The 18,773-nt window shown below is 29.4% G+C and overlaps 1 protein-coding gene across 5 annotated transcripts in view; it reads left to right on the forward strand.

Moving 5' to 3' along the window:
* Positions 1–17,643, forward strand: part of LOC139496210 (ras-related protein Rab-8A-like) — a 40,423-nt gene extending 22,780 nt beyond the window's left edge. Inside the window, exons 3-9 of one of the 5 annotated variants that reach the window (XR_011657563.1) lie at positions 1,810–1,870; positions 2,583–2,660; positions 3,027–3,116; positions 8,528–8,644; positions 10,598–10,621; positions 12,745–16,463; positions 16,598–17,643. Coding sequence is in view for 3 of the 5 variants with exons in the window: in XM_071284686.1 (XP_071140787.1) it covers positions 1,810–1,870; positions 2,583–2,660; positions 3,027–3,116; positions 8,528–8,644; positions 10,598–10,621; positions 12,745–12,828 (454 nt within the window). In the remaining 2 variants the exon portion in view is untranslated. Of the gene's footprint in view, positions 1–1,809; positions 1,871–2,582; positions 2,661–3,026; positions 3,117–8,527; positions 8,645–9,684; positions 9,700–10,597; positions 10,622–12,744 lie in introns of all 5 variants that reach the window. The other 4 variants (XR_011657564.1, XM_071284686.1, XM_071284687.1 and 1 more) reach the window with 4 other exon arrangements.
* The last annotated feature ends 1,130 nt before the right edge of the window (positions 17,644–18,773 follow it).

The following is an 18,773-nucleotide window of genomic DNA, read 5'->3' on the forward strand; positions in this document are numbered from 1 at the left end:
ACAGTTATTTTTATTATGCATGTTATGCAAAAGAAGAGCCTTGAAAATGTTGAAACGTTAAAAGTTTTTACCACAAGACAATGAGATTATTTAATTTATTATTGATTTGAAGTTGAATAAAAAGTGCAATTGTTCAAAAGTTCATTGTCCGTGAAATATGAGAATGAATTTAAAATATTTAAATGTCAAATGAATGTCTTTTATTTGCTTTAGTAGATTATTTTTCAAAATATTTTTTTTAAAGTTCACCTGGACCAGAGAGCTACATTGAATGCAAGCTTTTGTCATCACTTAGTGAGATAAGAAATTGAAATATTTAAAATGTCTTTTGTTTCTTTAGTGGATTGTTTTCAAAATATACATTTTTTAAGCTCACCTGGACTGGAGGACCAGTTGAGCATTATTTTCATTGGTATGGTTGTTGTCCCTCATGGTAATTTGAGGCAGTTAATAAGCTGCCTTATGCGAGCATCCTAGATTTGTGTTCTACCCAAAAAATGCTGAAATATGTGTCATTGTTATTATCTAGCTGGATGTTCTGTTATTTTTTTCCCCAGAGATCTTCTTCTCTAAAATTTATGATCCAATCAATATTTCAACCAAACTATAGGTGAATGATTTTTATACTTGATATATATCAAGTACAAAATATGTGGGTTTTTTTCCTGACGGTCAAAATCACATGGTCATGATGGTCGAAAACTATAATAAATAGAGAAAATCTGACAGGGGCAAAAATGCTCAGATATCAATTAAGAGGTTTATTGCCTTCAATGATGATTATATGTTCTAATTTCATGTTTGTTGTCCATTAGTTCAAACACTATAATTGATATGTCTGTATGTAGTAACTGGTATGCCTATGGGGGCATAAAGATTTTTATAAAAAAAAAGAATGCCAATATCACAGAAACCATTTGCTGGCCCCACTTTGTACAAAATGAACATTTTTGGAAGGCTCTTGTTATCAAAACCCCTGTTATATATTTAATATGTTTTAAATGAATAAAAATAATAGAATGCCACCCTCTCTCTTCATGCTCTTGTGTTTGTTAGAAACATATATATCATTTGTATGTGCATGTACATGAACATCTATTACAGAATTGTACTTATCATGCTTATGAATGAAGTGAAACGAGTACTTATAACAGAAGTGTTATATGAAGTGTATCTATTTCAGAAATTGCATTGTTCCTACATCAGAAAGAAAAGTTTTTAAGTTTCTCACTTATGACGGTTGTAGGCAATCATGATGCATCTTTAAAATCAATCAGTTCAGAAAATGATGAGTCAATGTACTCATCATGCTCATGGACTTGTCTTAGTGTCAAATCTTAAAATGTTTTACACTAGGTCTTAGTGTCAAATCTTAAAATGTTTTACACTAGTATTTGTCAAATTTCCATTGTTTAAGATGGACCAATACATTTACATATATACAGGTACTGTCAACATGGTTGATGGTAAACCATCTAATTTTGCATTCAATTTATTTTTACAACATTGGGGAGTAGAAAAATACATTTATTATGGAAAACTTGGAATCTTTTTTAATTTATCAACATCAGGAAAAATTGAATCTTCGAATTATATCATCGTTTTGCTACTGAACCAATTTGATAAAATGGTTGTATTATTTGAAAGTAAAGTTTTTGGTCTTTTTGGTGTTGTGATTGGTCCAGACATTTATGTAGATGCTGATCCTAGGCAAAGGAATATAAAAGGACAGAACTGATATCTGCATCAATTCACATACTTAAGATAATTTTACTATGCCATACAATAATTGTTTGATGTACATTGTAGGGACACGGCAGGACAAGAAAGATTCAGAACCATTACTACAGCTTACTACAGAGGTGCTATGGTGAGAACATTTATTCTCCACCATGTACAATAAGACACATGGCACAAACATTTTACTGACTCTTATAATAATAAGGAGATGTCGTATACTTGCCTTTGATACAACTATGCACAAGAAACTGATACAACTATGCACAAGAAACTGGTGTTCTACTATAGGTCATCATATACTCACTCTGTCTGTTGGAGTGAAATTGTACACCCTTCAACAAAGGAAAAAAAATAAAAAAAATCCATACGTTCTTGTCAGCTTTCAAATGGCCTCGACTTGAAAAAATGAAACAATTCAAACAAGAAAACTACAAAATAAAGAAGCAATGGAATAGATTTGAAGGCAATAAATGACCAATAGTACAAGTACATAAACGCTGTCACAAAAAAATTGTTGAGCAATTTCATGGAAAACTTAGTTTTTTCAAGCATTATTTCCCTAGCTTTTAGAGTAGATTGTTGGCTAAGAAGCCATCTATTTCATGAGTTAAGTTTGTTTGTCTTCATTTTATGTTACTTATGAAAGTCTTCAATTAAACCTTGATTGCAATGCATACTCTACATGTATCTTCTACTTTTCTGAGAAATTAATCTCCCACCTTAAAAAAAATCATGTTACACTAAATAAAAATGTTATTTTGGCTTTTGTAAAAGTCTATTAAAAAGCTTTATGTTTAGATTTAAGAATTAATGTTAACCCATTTATGTTTTATGCATTTCAGGGTATTATGCTAGTTTATGACATCACAAATGAAAAATCTTTTGAAAATATTAGAAACTGGATTAGAAATATTGAAGAGGTATGTTTTTTAGTGCATGAGTTATTTCCCTTTTGTCAATTATTAGCTATCACATATTACATTAAAATGCTTTCTGACAGTCAATTAGTAACAAATAGTACATATAGATTTATGTGTATAAAATTCTACCCTAAACTTTAAAGAGATATAGATGAGTCCAACATAATAAATGATGATATCTTTCTCAAGGAAGATATTATGGTAACCGATGACCATAAAATTACCAATTATATTGTAATTGCATCTCCCGCCAAAGTTTGTTTATTTAATTTTCTTTTCTTCCAACATTTTACCATTGTCTCAAAATTGCTTATTTCCAAATTAAATAATACCTATGTTTTATAATTGATTGTTTTTATTACCCAGCATGCATCACAGGATGTGGAGAAGATGGTTTTAGGCAACAAATGTGATATGAATGACAGAAGAATGGTGTCGAAAGAAAAAGGAGAAAAAGTATTTAATAGAAAACTTTCATACTAGAAAAAAAACTGAGAAAATTAACATTGATTCAATAAGAAATCATAGAATTTAGTGTCTCAAAATATTAAACAAGTAAACTTAATTAGAAAAAAATAGTTAAATGACAAACAGTATATGAGCTGCGACGTAAAGAATCGACCTTTTGCAAAAATATATCAATACATCTGTTATCCTATTGTGGATTAAAAAAAATCTCTATGCTCTCTCTGTAAATTGATTTGTTGTAAGAAAACTACTAAACAAACGAAAATTCATCTTTTATTAGCTCACCTGTCCCGAAGGGACAAGTGAGCTTATGCCATCACTTGGCGTCCGTCGTTTGTCCGTCATCTGTCGTCCGTCGTCTGTCGTCGTAAACTATTTCAAAAATCTTCTCCTCTGAAACTACTGGGCCAAATACTTTCAAACTTTAACTGAATGTTCCTTAGGGTATCTCATTTATAAATTGTATCCGAAGTTTTGATCTATCAACAAACATGGTCGCCATTGCTAAAAATTGAATATAGGGGTCAAATGCAGTTTTTGGCTTATAACTCAAAAACCAAAGCATTTAGAGCAAATCTGACATGGGGTAATATTGTTTATCAGGTCAAGATCTATCTGCCCTGAAATTTTCAGATGAATCAGACAACCCGTTGTTGGGTTGCTGCCCCTGAATTGGTAATTTTAAGGAAATTTTGCTGTTTTTGGTTATTATCTTGAATATTATTATAGATAGAGATAAACTGTAAACAGGAATAATGTTCAGCAAAGTAAGATTTACAAATAAGTCAACATGACGGAAATGGTCAGTTGACCCCTTTAGGAGTTATTGCCCTTTATAGTCAATTTTTAACCATTTTTCGTAAATCTTAGTAATCTTTTACAAAAATCTTCTCCTCTGAAACTACTGGGCCAAATACTTCCAAACTTTAATTGAATGTTCCTTAGGGTATTTAGTTTGTAAATTGTATCCGAAGTTGTGATCTATCAACAAACATGGTCACCATTGCTAAAAATAGAACATAGGGGTCAAATGCAGTTTTTGGCTTATAACTCAAAAACCAAAGCATTTAGAGCAAATCTGACATGGGATAATATTGTTTATCAGGTCAAGATCTATCTGCCCTGAAATTTTCAGATGAATCAGACAACCTGTTGTTGGGTTACTGCCCCTGAATTGGTAATTTTAAAGAAATTTTGCTGTTTTTGGTTATTATCTTGAATATTATTATAGATAGAGATAAACTATAAACAGCAATAATGTTCAGCAAAGTAAGATTTACAAATAAGTCAACATGACGGAAATGGTCAGTTGACCCCTTTAGGAGTTATTGCCCTTTATAGTCAATTTTTAACCATTTTTCGTAAATGTTAGTAATCTTTTACAAAAATCTTCTCCTCTGAAACTACTGGGCCAAATACTTCCAAACTTTAACTGAATGTTCCTTAGAGTATCTAGTTTGTAAATTGTATCCGAAGTTATGATCTATCAACAAACATGGTCGCCATTGCTAAAAATAGAACATAGGAGTCAAATGCAGTTTTTATACGCCCGTCGTCTTTTAGACGGGGTGTATTATGGTATACCGTTGTCCGTCCGTCCGTCTGTCCGTCCGTCCGTCCGTCGTCCACACTTCGGACAAAAACTCAAAAACACTTTCACCAATTTCCATGAAACTTAAGTGAATTGTTTGTATCTATTGACGTAAGCTCCCTTTCGTTTTTTTTTAATTTCAGATTTTAAGTTTTGGATTTATGGGGCTTTATTCATAAAAAAGGGGGGATTTTCAACACTTCGGACAATAACTCAAAAAGGCTTTCACCAATGTCCATAAAACTTTGGTGAATTGTTTATATCTATTGATGTAAGCTCCCTTTCAATTTTTATAAATTTCAGATTTTAAGTTTTGGATTTATGGGGCTTTATTCATAAAAAAAGGGGGATTTTCAACACTTCGGACAATAACTCAAAAAGGCTTTCACCAATGTCCATGAAACTTTGGTGAATTGTTAATATCTATTGATGTAAGCTCCCTTTTAATTTTTATAAATTTCAGATTTTAAGTTTTGGATTTATGGGGCTTTATTCATAAAAAAAAGGGTGATTTTCAACACTTTGGACAATAACTCAAAAAGGCTTTCACCAATGTCCATGAAACTTTGGTGAATTGTTTATATCTATTGATGTAAGCTCCCTTTTAATTTTTATAAATTTCAGATTTTAAGTTTTGGATTTATGGGGCTTTATTCATAAAAAAAGGGGGATTTTCAACACTTCGGACAATAACTCAAAAAGGCTTTCACCAATGTCCATGAAACTTTGGTGAATTGTTTATATCTATTGATGTAAGCTCCCTTTCAATTTTTATAAATTTCAGATTTTATATTTCCGTGTTATGAATTTTTATGCTTAAAAAAGGGGGGATTTTCGAATTTTGGGACAATAACTAACACTTTCACAAAATTTTATGCAACTTTGATAAATTGTTTATATCTATTGACATAAGCTTCCTTTTCGTTTTTATAAATTTTAGATTTTACGTTTTCTTAAGTAATGAATTTTTATACCTAAAAAAGGGGGATTTTATGAAACTTTGGTGAATATATTAATGTAACATCTCTTTTGATTTGTATATATATTTCTAGTTGATCATATAAATTCATTTAAAGCATAAAAGACAAGTTAAAAGAGCAACGGGCGTATCATGCGCTAAAGCGCAGCCCTTTATTGGCTTATAACTCAAAAACCAAAGCATTTAGAGCAAATCTGACGTTGGGTAATATTGTTTATCAGGTCAAGATCTATCTGCCCTGAAATTTTCAGATGAATCAGACAACCTGTTGTTGGGTTGCTGCCCCTGAATTGATAATTTTAAGGAAATTTTGCTGTTTTTGTTTATTATCTTGAATATAATTATAGATAGAAATAAACTGTAAACAGCAATAATGTTCAGCAAAGTAAGATCTTCAATTAAGTCAAATTGACCAAAATTGTCAATTGACCACTTAAGGAGTTATTGCCCTTTAAAGACTTTTTTCATAATTTGTTCATCATGTTGACTTACTTTAAAAAATCTTCTCCTTTGAAACTGCTGTATCAATTTCAGCCAAACTTAGGCTAAATGAGTTTCAGAGTATCTAGTATAAATTTTATATTTTATTTCCTTGTATGTCAAGAAACATAGCTCCTATGGCTAAAATAGAACATAGGAGAAAATGATTATTTTTTTTGGCTTTTGAAGAAAATAGGACGATCCAAAAAACATTTAAATAAATTGAAAAGCCAAAATAATCATTGATGAGAGATTTAACCAAAAGAATTAAGGTGAGCGATTCAGGCTCTTGAGAGCCTCTTGTTTCATATTTGAATGTTTCTGTAAATGTATATTTGTTCCAGAAAATCCTATAGAAACTTTGTCATAAACAATATCATAATATCTATTCCTATTAGAACAAATATTCTATACCGTATATTCTGTAAGGAACATTTACTGTAATATTTTTTCCACTGGAATTAATATTCCAGAATATTGTTTCCACTTGGAACTTATATTATGAAGGAGCTTCTATTCCCTGACATTCCAACATTTTTCAAAGTCTTATACTTGTATATGTATACGTGCACTTGCATAAGGTCAATTTCTATTTGACCCAGCTCATATGTTGTACATGTGTACAGTCGGAAACCCGGTTGAAATAGAACAAAAGAATCGAAGCTCTTTGTTAGAGAAGGTGAGAAATGTTTACTGTAATGTTTACTATGGTGACAAACATTTTAAATGTTAATAGAAACAAACAAAATTACAATTTTCTTCTCAATTACGAAGTGTTTTATTTTAAAAACACCATTTGCATAAGTTTTCAATTTATTTAGTAAATAGTTAAGCAGAACAATTAGATATCAAGTCGACGACATGGGTATCTTGCAAGTTGGATGAAGAAAATGCATAACCTCCGATTTAAATTTTTTTTTTTACCACTGAGGGAAAAGATATCAATCTATTAGTTCAGTAATTTTTGTGTCTACCCTTCCATTATGTTACTCAAGAAAAAAATCCAAAAAAATGGGTAACAATTGTATCGAAAAAAGAAAATCGAGTGCACCTTTTTATGTTAGGGCGTGTTTGAGTTGAATATTTTGTCTTGATATCGTATAAATCAAGAATATTTCATACATCCTCTCGCTTCAGATTCTTTCATTTTTATATATCAAAGCTACATTTTGACTTTATAACATAAAAAAATCACAGTACTAAAGGATGAAATATATGGGTCAAGGGAAATACCTATCTAATGAATCACAAAGACAGAGTAGGTGTGTTGGAATAGCTATTTTTTACTGAAAGTACTTGACGACAGTCTTTCAAGTTGGATGATGAAAATGCATATCTTCTAAAAATTATAATTTTTTGTGTGTAATAACTAGGGTTTATAGTCTTCAACCACTAAAAAAATCTAGTCTGCCCTTCCACGAAATATTTAATTACAATTTTGAATTTTCGAAAATTCCACCTGGCAACCGATCAGACAATAATTTTAAGTTGAATCAATGCAGACAAGATCACTAACTGATGCTCATTAGTTAGTTGATACATTTGTCTTTTAAAATACAACTGACATATAAGGATCGTAATGGTGCAATGTGGATAAATTTATCGGTTTCCAAGAGCAAAATTGGTAGCGCGTCATCCCTACAATGGCTTCCATTTCTACGATTGTGAAAATAAACTGGCTTAATGGGGAGATAATTTTGACGAAGTAGAATCCTAACTGTTTACTCAGTGTCAATTTAAACAGTTGCTTCATCAATACCGTTAACGACATAAAAACATTTTTGTGGATATGAGTTCCAATTACCTATGTCATATAAGTGAAATTTAATTAATGTTATGTACAGTTAATGAAATACCATCTTCAGTATTTCAAAAGGGCTATGTTTATTCAATCTGACAACAAAACAGTTGTCCTTTAGATACAGTCTTCTATGTGGCAGTATTTCTTTTCATGGAATTATACCTTTGCTAAATATATGAAAAATACAGTGTCAAAAAAGTACATTTCTTCAATAAATTATTATGAAAATATAGGTCACTATATTTCCTTCAACAATGAGCAGAACCATCATACTGTATAGTAAGCAATAGACTCCTTGATGACAAAAGGTGAAACAATTTAAATAAAAATCAATGACTGAACATGTACAGCCTTATTAACATTACAACATCTTCACAAAAAAATAATAAGGCAGACAGCAACCAAATAAAACTACTGAGTTATAGACTTCTAGCTTGGAATAAGTACATAAAGAAAGAGTTTCAGTTAAACAAGCATGTATTTCTTACATTTGATAGTTTTATACTTTGAGGCTATATTTAAATTTGATCTATTTTACATTGTTTTAGTTAGCAATTGAGCATGGTATAAAGTTTATGGAAACTAGCGCCAAAGCCAGTATTAATGTAGAAGAGGCTTTCTTTACCTTGGCGAGAGATATCAAGGCTAAAATGGATAAAAAATTGGTAAGATATCGCAATTAATGTATTATGTTATGCAATATAAGATCCTTGAAAATAAAAAAATAAAAATTTTGTATAGCATACTTCATATAGAAAGAAATAAAAAGTTAGCATACAATGATATACCATATTGCAATAGTGCCAAAAAATACTGAAGTTATTGATATCAGGAATAACAAAAAGATGTTTTCAACAGTTTTTTCTAGCTTAGCTGTACAATTTAAGGGTTATTAAATGAAAATTGTTGAATACATGTATTATCACTTGTTGACTTTTTATTCCCCAGTCGTAGTGGAGGGGGCATTAAGCTTTACCCTTGTTTTAAAAAGTTACTAGGGACAATATCTACCAATACTCTTACAGTAACCCTATGAAATTAAGCTAAGATAACAGAAATACCGAAATATTTCATATAGTACAATATAACACATCAGCTGACGGCCTGTATACAATATACACAAACAGAAAAACAACATTCACACCATACAGTGTACAGCCTTCAATGATAAGTAAAACCAAATTTTATAGTAAGCCATGATATACTCCTCCAGCATAAAATGTAAAACAGGATAGCCTAACTTATTTGTGATAATTTCTGCATGGGATTAAATAGATCCCATCTCCTTTAATTTTCTAAAAGTTCTTGCGTAAAAGGTCTTAATTCTATATTTCCCATGACTTTTGTCAGTCAATGGCATCAATTTTATCATGTTTATAAATCCTGAATGAAATCAAATATTAAGACCTATGGGTGTTTGGTTTAAACTATAAAGATTTTGATATTTTGTAGAAAATGGGAGTAAGTGATATTCATCCTCAATAGCAAATTAGCTCTGACAGCAATTAACATAGTTACTTATAAACAAATTTAACACTAGTACTCTATCTATATTTGTATACACACATATTCTTGAGCCAGAGTTAGTTTTACTGTTTTATGACACTAAAATCACTCATAACAAGTATCATTAGTATATCTGGAAAAAAATGGTGCATGTTTGAAATATTCTTACTACGTTTTTTTTGTGATTTCATTCTTACAGACACCTTTTACACATGTTAGTAGTTATAAGCGTGGGTATTCACATCAGTAACATGCAGATACAGTGAAATCAGGGGAAAGACAAATCATACTAAAATTTTCTTTCTGGTCTATTGGTCACTCCCTTATTCTGACCATTTGTTTGTACATAATCATGGTTATCTAGTTAAAGTTTTGAGTCTAATAAAAGGAAGTGTACCATGAACTTGCTCACATCGTATTGAAACAAAGTACACATAATCATTACAATATTATCTTTTGAATTATAGTATACACTATTTTGCAAAATCCATTGTATTGCAATGGCAATTGGAATATCAAATAAAAGTTTGCTTTCACAACAAATGTTTTAAATGGTAAAAGGAGACTCTGATCCTAATGAATTGGCCGTTTCAGAATCTAAAGGACTATGGGTAATTTCATTGTTCGTACCCCAAAATGAAAATAACGTCACATCATTGGTTGAATTTCCATTGTTTAGGACGTTTTTAACCAATCACAACGTTTTGGTGTACACTTTTGAAAATATTACCCAGAATGCATTAGATTCTGATACGGCGAATTGTCCTTGATGATAACTGGCGAAAATATTTTCACAAATAAGGCTGGTCTGTAAGTTAACATTTTGTATACTGATTCCTCTGTATCTGCATGAGTTGATTGGTTGAAGCTAATTATATTTCAATAAAGACACTGTATATTCAGATTATAATATACATTTATCACATTATGGTAGAGCAAAAAATTTAAACTTTAAGCAATTAATTATGATGTCTTGATGGAAAATTTGTAAACTTTCTTATGGTAAATCTTAAATTATAATTTATGAGCTAGACAGTTATTTTGTATATCATGTATATATATATATATGACAAGTTACAATAAGAACTACAAAATATTGATTATTTTAAAAGGCACACGACCATATTTTAAGTGCAGTAAGTCAACTTTGAACAAATTGCGCTACCTAGCTTTATAAAATAATGATATAAAATCTGCATCATCATGTTTATACATAGTCTGTTCTGACGATCAAACAAGAAATCAAATTTCTGGCTTTTATTGCAAAATATCTTTTTAAAATTCATTTTCTTGCAGTATAATCTATTCTTTTTCTAACAATTGGTTAATAACCATATATTTTACTAGGACACACAATTAGTTTTTCTTTTTCTCTGACCTTATCTGTATCTCAGGCATAGAAATATATTGCTGTTTCACTTAGCCTTACTGGAGTTAGCATTTTTTTTAATTTATAAAAATGTATGAAATAATGAATAATAATTAACATGGCATATGGGTTCAATATAGCATTGATAAACAAATTTCAGTTCTCGCCAACATTAATTTATACTGATTATGATATATAATACAATAAAATTTTAGAAACAAAAGTGTATAAAATGAATTTATATATTGGTATTTGGGTTCAATATAGCTTTATGAAACAAAATGACTTTCAGTTTTGGCAGACATTTGGAGGTACTGATAATTCATTTCAAATTTTAATTTTCAAAATGATGGAAAGATTTATATATGATCATCATGCAATTTTATACCTAGTATTTTCAAATAGCACTATTTTCCTTAAACTGTAGCCCACATTTACAGACATTGCATTATGAGATTTATTAAAAATATAGTACCATGTAAAAAAATGTAGCACCATGTAAAAAAATATAGCAACATGGTAAAAAAATATAGCAACATGGTGAAAGCAAATAGAAACATGGTAAAAAATATAGCACCGTGGTAGAAAGTGGGGAGAACACTATGTTGGTCACAAATATTACATTCATTTTGAAGGTTAATAAGTTTAAAAGCCTTGTTTAAAGCCTTGTTTTATCATGAAATTAAATGCCTTCACAGTCCTTTCATGTAAGCCATCTATCTGTACTTCTGTGCAGCAAAGTAATACACATACCTTGTGAACGATATAAGTCAATGTTAGGAAGAGTTACTTCTCTTTTGTCATAAGATTCTTGAAATCTGCCAAATTCAACTTGTTATACTGACAGCTAGACTTATGAATTTGTTTTTTCTGAATAATTTATTCTGCTAGTCATCACTATGATCAAATGCAAATCTTTTACAAGACTTTTGTGTATTGCATGAATCAATTTCGTAATTGAAATAAGAATATCTAAAGTAAAAAAAAATCTTCAAAATGGTGACCAAGGGAAGTAACTCAAACTGTAATTTTGATTTATAATGTAATTTATGCAGGAATGTGTATTATTTGAACAGATAATGTAAAAGGATTACAACAAATGCTTAAAATATATACAGCTTCATACATTCATGCAAGCTAATTATGAAGTCAGATATAAAAAAAATAATTTTATGAATTGCTGTGATACTTTTGATATTGGCTTATATAATATATGTAGATAAATTACAGCTAGATTGTTTTTACTACTAAAGTAATAATGTAAGGGAGATAATTTTTTTTTTACTAAAGTTGTGATGTAAGGGAGATAATTCTATCTTATATTTAAATAATAATAGTCAAAGCGGATCTTTATTATAACATGTGCTCTTAAATATATCAGCTGTTGTAAAAGGCTTCAACTTATTTATTAGCAGCTTCTTTCAGATTACGTTTTTAGACTTGCAATCAGAATTTATACAAGTAAATGCAGTTGTTTATGTTTTAAAATGTAGACATGAAGGGTTTGAATTTGTAGAATTGTACTTGACTGAATCAGATCAGAGGATATTCTAATAGTTATAAATAAACTCATCATAGATACCACAATCGAAATTTTGTAGTTGTGCCAGACATGCGTTTGTCCAATAAAGACTCATCAGTGATGCTTGAATAAAAAAATGTTAAAAAGGCCTAATAAAGTATGAAGTTGAAGAACATTGAGGACTAAAAACTTGTAATAGGCATCTTGTAATAATGTACTAGTGTAAATTGTAAAAAAAATAGTGATGCAATTTATTTCAAGAAAGCTAACTATATGATTAGTTAAATGACTGTGTTTTTCTGTATTGACAAAATGTATTTTTTGTTTATACATATATTTGTAATTTTAACATGTATCTATTTTTTCAGGAATCTTCGAGTGCACAAAACAAAGGACACAAATTAAATGAAAAAACTCCTCAAAAATCAAGATGGAGATGTACAATACTTTGAAGAAATATCATTGGTTAATACAGTCATGTGATTCCCATAACACCATTTGATTGGCAAGGTTTAGCATTTCTAAATCAACCAGCCAATACAAGAACCAGCTTTTATCATTTGATACGCATCTGGCCTTTAATTGGTCAGCCAGAGACAAATCAACATACATCATTGTGTAAATAAGTTCATGAATATTCATGAGTTATGTAAGATTGCTCACTAGTTGATTTATCTTGACATCAAATAAAATGAGCTTCCAGCCCAGCAAAAAGGAAATGAGAGAGAAATAAAAGATATAGGGTGTTGAATTTTTTAAAGTTTTTTTTAAATGAGAACATTTTTTTTAATGTTTGTATAATAAATGAAAACAGGGTATTATGTCAAACCAAATGGGGGAATATTTTCAGTTGAGTTTTAGAAATAATAAATTAATTTTCATTTAAAAATTGTATTATAACAAGATGAAAATTTTGTTAAAAATTCTTTTAACTTTAAATATTTTACTTTTTTTGTTATTTTTAGTTGTTCATCTTTATTTAAACAGAAAAGGAGATACATGTTAAACAAATAAGTACATTCATGACATTATTGCTCAAAATGGATGCAGATTAAAATGAATGGAGTTTAATATTAAGAAAATTTAATTGATCATTATAGACATGAAATTTGTAGCATGATACAAACACTTGCTTGATTTTATACAAAGAATACAAATTTAACTACTGTGTTATTAAATGGTTAAGGAAGTAAATGCACTGCAAAAACAATGTTCAGATATTGTTCGTACATTTTACTGGTTTCAATTTTTCTTTGCATTCTTTTTGTTCAGGATCGATGCATTTAAAAACTTTACAGTCTTCAAAATTTATTTATTTCCGAAACTAAATTTTTCATGCTTGAAGTATTTTGTGATAGTCATCAGATTGCAAATCTGTTTTAAGTTTAATTAGAAATGTAAGAGTGTATGTGTGCTATTTTCTAAAGAATAAGGAATATTTTGTGTGCAAAGGTATGAATGTATGACTCTTAACCTTGGTTGTGTTTTTTCTGTATGATTACATCTGTGAATATTGCACACTGTTTGAGGATATTGTGTAATTCAAAGTTTGATAATTGAAAACAAAAACCTTGCTTTAGTTAACAAGCCTACATATTATCATCTACTCTAGAAGAAGATATGGCAAAAATTTCATGAGAAAGAAAGTTTAATTTGTTTTATTTTTGTTATTTATGGCTTATGATTTGAAAAGCCTCAATATTGTCATTTCCTCTTGAAGATGTTGTAGATGACAAAAATATCAGGATTAAGAAACTTATTTTTTGTTTTTGTTATTAATGACTTTAAGGTAGGGCTGGCAGCTCATTTTGCATAATCACTACATAATTATATATGTGCTTCCTTTAACTTATATTTCACCTCAAAAATCAAGAATTCTGTCTTAACCAAACCATGTTGTCTAGATTTCACAAGAATTGTCACCTAATTTCTTGATAGAATGTCAATAGGGCAACTATCAGGTCTACAGGTGCCACATGAGGAGCAAGATCTGCTTACCCTTCCGAAGCACTTTATATCACCTCCTGTTTTCCAATGGGGTTTGGTTGCTTAGTCTTTAGTTTTCTATGTTGTGTTTTATGTACTATTATTTGTCTGTTTGTCTTTTTCATTTTTAGCCATGGCGTTGTGAGTTTGTTTTCAAACTATGAGTTTGACTGTCCCTCTGGTATCTTTTGCCCATCTTTTCAAGACAAAAGACGAAGATGCACAGGTTGGCATATCACCAACATCAATGAACAAAACCCTACCCTATGATATTAAAAAAAGTCCGGGGATGACAAAATTGTAATGATTTGAAATAGAAAACCAACTGCTCTATTTATACTTGAAAAAAGAAACCGCTAAGTGTTGCAACCAAAGACACTAATTGGGTAACAGGCTTCTGACGTGTGATAGGCTGTGAATTTGTTTAACATGTTTGGCCTTACCTTTGCCTGGGTAGTCTATTTTAGTGGGAATTTATTGACAATGAGTAGATATAAACTATGTGGCTATGTTCAGTCACAAATCTTAGTTTTTTAGGGATTTATCATACTTTGCCATAGGGGAGCCCTTGTAACATGTGTAAGGAAATAGTGTAACAACATAACATAAGAACACCGTGTGATAATCAATTGGAAAGCACAAACAAATAATAAAAGACTGTTTTTTACACATGGTTTGGTTAAGCAAGGTTTGACTGTGCTTTTTTGCTTCTATGATTATTTAAATATATGGTAAGTGTTTACCATTTGTAAATAGTTCTCTACAATGCAGCTACTAGTATATTATATTGGCCTTTTCTGTTATAGCTAACTGTCTGACTGAAATGATTGTACAATTGTACGTGAACACCTACATTTGTAAAATACATGTTTTAGAGAACAGCGGTATACTACTGTTGCCTTTATTTAGCATTCAAATCATCATAATTTACTTGTTCTATTGTGGAGCAATTGAAATGAGTAATTGTCACATGACAGTCATGTGACACTGTTATGTGACAGTTTTTCATTTCTTTTCAATTGAAGATAAAAATATGAATGAGGTTTTAATTTATGAGTGTGTTATTATGTATATGTCTGGGGAGATTTCTAGTGCATTTAATTATTAGCCTCAATAGATGGCTTATTTGTAATCTTAAACTTCATCAATGGAAATGTTATTGCAATCATCCTCTTAATCATTTAAGGTTGTCTTCTATTGAATTTTACAGTTGTCTCACATTTATGAAGGTATATTTTTCAGTATACATGCTATTTTAAGGCCAAAAAAAGTACAAAAATCTGGAATTAAAGTTCTTGAATAATAGATGTTAAAATTATCTGGTATCTTTCTCTAGATACAATATGAATCAATCAAAACAAAAAATCTTGTCCTTTCAATCACTTCACAAATCTTCTTTGGAATTTCAATAATCACTGCTATTCAGTGTTAAATACCTACCAAGAGACATTTTATGTGCAATCTGTTTTGGGTGTACTGCACTGGATATATGTAGCTGAGACCATGTGCACAAAAATTCAAACTAGTGCCTCAGGATTGACTTTTTTAATTGTACTTAAATAATGTAAGAATCCCTGTATTCTAATCATTACATGATTCATGCAATTTAATGAATGGTAATTATGCTAAGGTTGTTTGACTACAAATTATAAGAATGTATGGTTTTAAAAGGGAGGGAGAGTTGAATATAAAATATATTCATTTCAATTCTATTAGAATTTATGAATGATAAATGTCTCATTTGTTAAATAGTAGTGCTTATTTTGCATAATGAAATTAAGGGTAATTTGTATTTTGAAATATCTTAGATGAACTTGGTGGAGATCTTAAATTATTAAAAATTTAGAATTACAAATTAACAAACAATCTGTGTCTGTATACCAGTATATGCAATTTTGCCTATAGCGATGTTACGAATAATTGTCAGAAAACTTGTTCTTCAACCTTTTGTTTTTAATGTATTAATGATAAATAAGTGTTTGGTTGAATATCTAAATCTACCAATGGCCATAAATTAAAATTGATCATGATTTATTTTTTAAGACATTGTACTCTTCAGGAGTCAGTTTCACAAAAAACTTACCACAAAGATTGATCTTAAGTGTACTGAATTGTTAATCTCTTACAATCAATCTCAGTCGTAGGTTTTTTTTATGAAATTGATTCCAGATGTTCATTTTTAGGAGGTTAGTTTAAACATATACTTTTTGTTGCATTTGCTAATACATGCAGTAGGGTCACCTAATATTCTGCAATTTTACAAAGAATATATATTTTTTTTAAGCCAGGTCCAGTATCTTTTAAAAAATAAAACAGAATAGAAGGCAACATATCACTTATCTTTAAAGTTGGCATTATTTATCCTGGATAACAAAATTGATATAAATTAAAAAAATTGTTCATGGAGAAAACAATCAATCAATTAACCAATATTGATATTTGAATTCTTTTGTATTTGGTTTTGAGTACTGGTATTTCAGAAATTATTGCGATGTTTTTATTAACGCAAATAAGGCGACTAGGTGAATATTGCAATGATAACTCACAATTTAATATCTACATATCAGCACATAGTAATCTTGCATTTCTATTCATTTGTTAAAAATTGCAATAAAAAATGCACGTAATAAGTTCTAAACTTAGAGTATTTCATTTTATTTAAGGTCTACAATCCTTCTATTACTGTAAATTCAGAATGTGCATCTATTATTTGTCGTTTAAGACTAACATATTATTTGAAATTTTACGTTCTTTCATACAAACAATTTCAAAACGCATGTTTGAATTATTATGATTATATTCATGTCGCATTTTTAAAATATAAAAACATCGCCATAATTTCTAAATTAACAGTATAAATCTAGAGTATGATTGTGTTAACATCTGACATGAACAAAACCTGCTGTAAATATTGTATGCCTGCACTTATTGTTCAAAAGTGTATAATTTTATGTAAACAATATGTAAATTTCTGGTAAACATATAGATTTGTTATGAACTGTTTTAACTGTTTTTATTTTTGTTATGTCCCTTTGTTATCCAAGGATTATTAAGTTGTCTCCCTTGTAAGTGAATTTTTAATTTATGATTTAACCTTGTTTAACACTCCTGAATGGTTATTGCTTATATATTTACATTCTATTTCATGAAAACATTTGTATTAAGAATTTTTTTTGTAAGTTAACAAACAATTAAAAACTTGCAAATCAATTTGTTTTAATATTTTATGTGAAGAGAATCTTCATTGTTACTCACAACTTAGTGTGCACCCTTTAGGAATAGCTACCATTGGAGGTTTAAAACAGAGAGATTGGAGTATAAATGAAACAGTTAACCAGTATTAGATGGTGCTACATTGTGTAAAAAGAGGAGAGTTTACAACAACAAATGCATTGACTTAATTCAAATATAATTACATCATGATAAATACAGTTTTATTCTGACACAAAGTAATTTATTGTCAATTAACTACAATTTTCTAACTATTTTTTGACAGAGAGGTATCACTTAACAGAATTGTATGATAAAGGAAAGATTTTATTATTATTATTTTATCAACTTTAATTTGAACAGCACTAAATTTGCTGGAAAGATGATAAGATTATTTTTTTGTACATTAAAGGTCATAATCAAAGAGATTATCAATTTTTATTTATAAGTATAAATACATGTATGTTATGCCTGCTAATGAGACAACTACTCATCAGAGTTCAAGTGAAGTTGAATAATAAGCATAAGGCTTTTAACAATGAGAAAAACCTTCAATGTATAGTTTACTTTATATTTATCGTTACATAATTTTGTCTTTAAGCAACCTGAACCAATACTTATTTGGTAAAGAAACTGATGTTTTCACAGATTGAAAGGGTGAACAAAATGTGTTGATCGATGCTTCAACTCAAATTAAAAAAAAAATTATGTGATAAGAACTAAATGTTTAACGTGTGAAAGCAAATCTTGGCATGAAGAAAAAAGGTATGTAATTTAACAGGTAAACGAAAGTGAGTAGAATTCTACGGAAGCGTATTAGGGACATAGCAAAAATAAAATGGCAGTGAACTTTTTTTTCAAAAACGAAATTTTGACAATTCAAATCTCAAAATTTTGACTGTAACTTGAAATTTTGACTTTTCAAATCCCGAAATTTTGACTTTCTAAATCTTGAAATTTCAACTTTTTCAAAAGTCGAAATTATGACTTTTTAAAAACTCAAAATTTCGACATTTTTAAAACTCAAAATTTCAACTTATTTTAAACTTGAAATTTCAACTTATTTTAAACTCAAAATTTCGACTTTTTTAAACTGAAAATTTCGACTAATTTTAAACTCGTAATTTCAACTTATTTTAAACTCAAAATTACGACTTTTTTTAATTCAAAATTTCGACTTATTTTAAACTTGAAATTTCAA

Source organism: Mytilus edulis, chromosome 11, assembly GCF_963676685.1.
Source record: "Mytilus edulis chromosome 11, xbMytEdul2.2, whole genome shotgun sequence".
In the NCBI taxonomy this organism is placed as follows: Eukaryota; Metazoa; Mollusca; class Bivalvia; order Mytilida; family Mytilidae; genus Mytilus; species Mytilus edulis.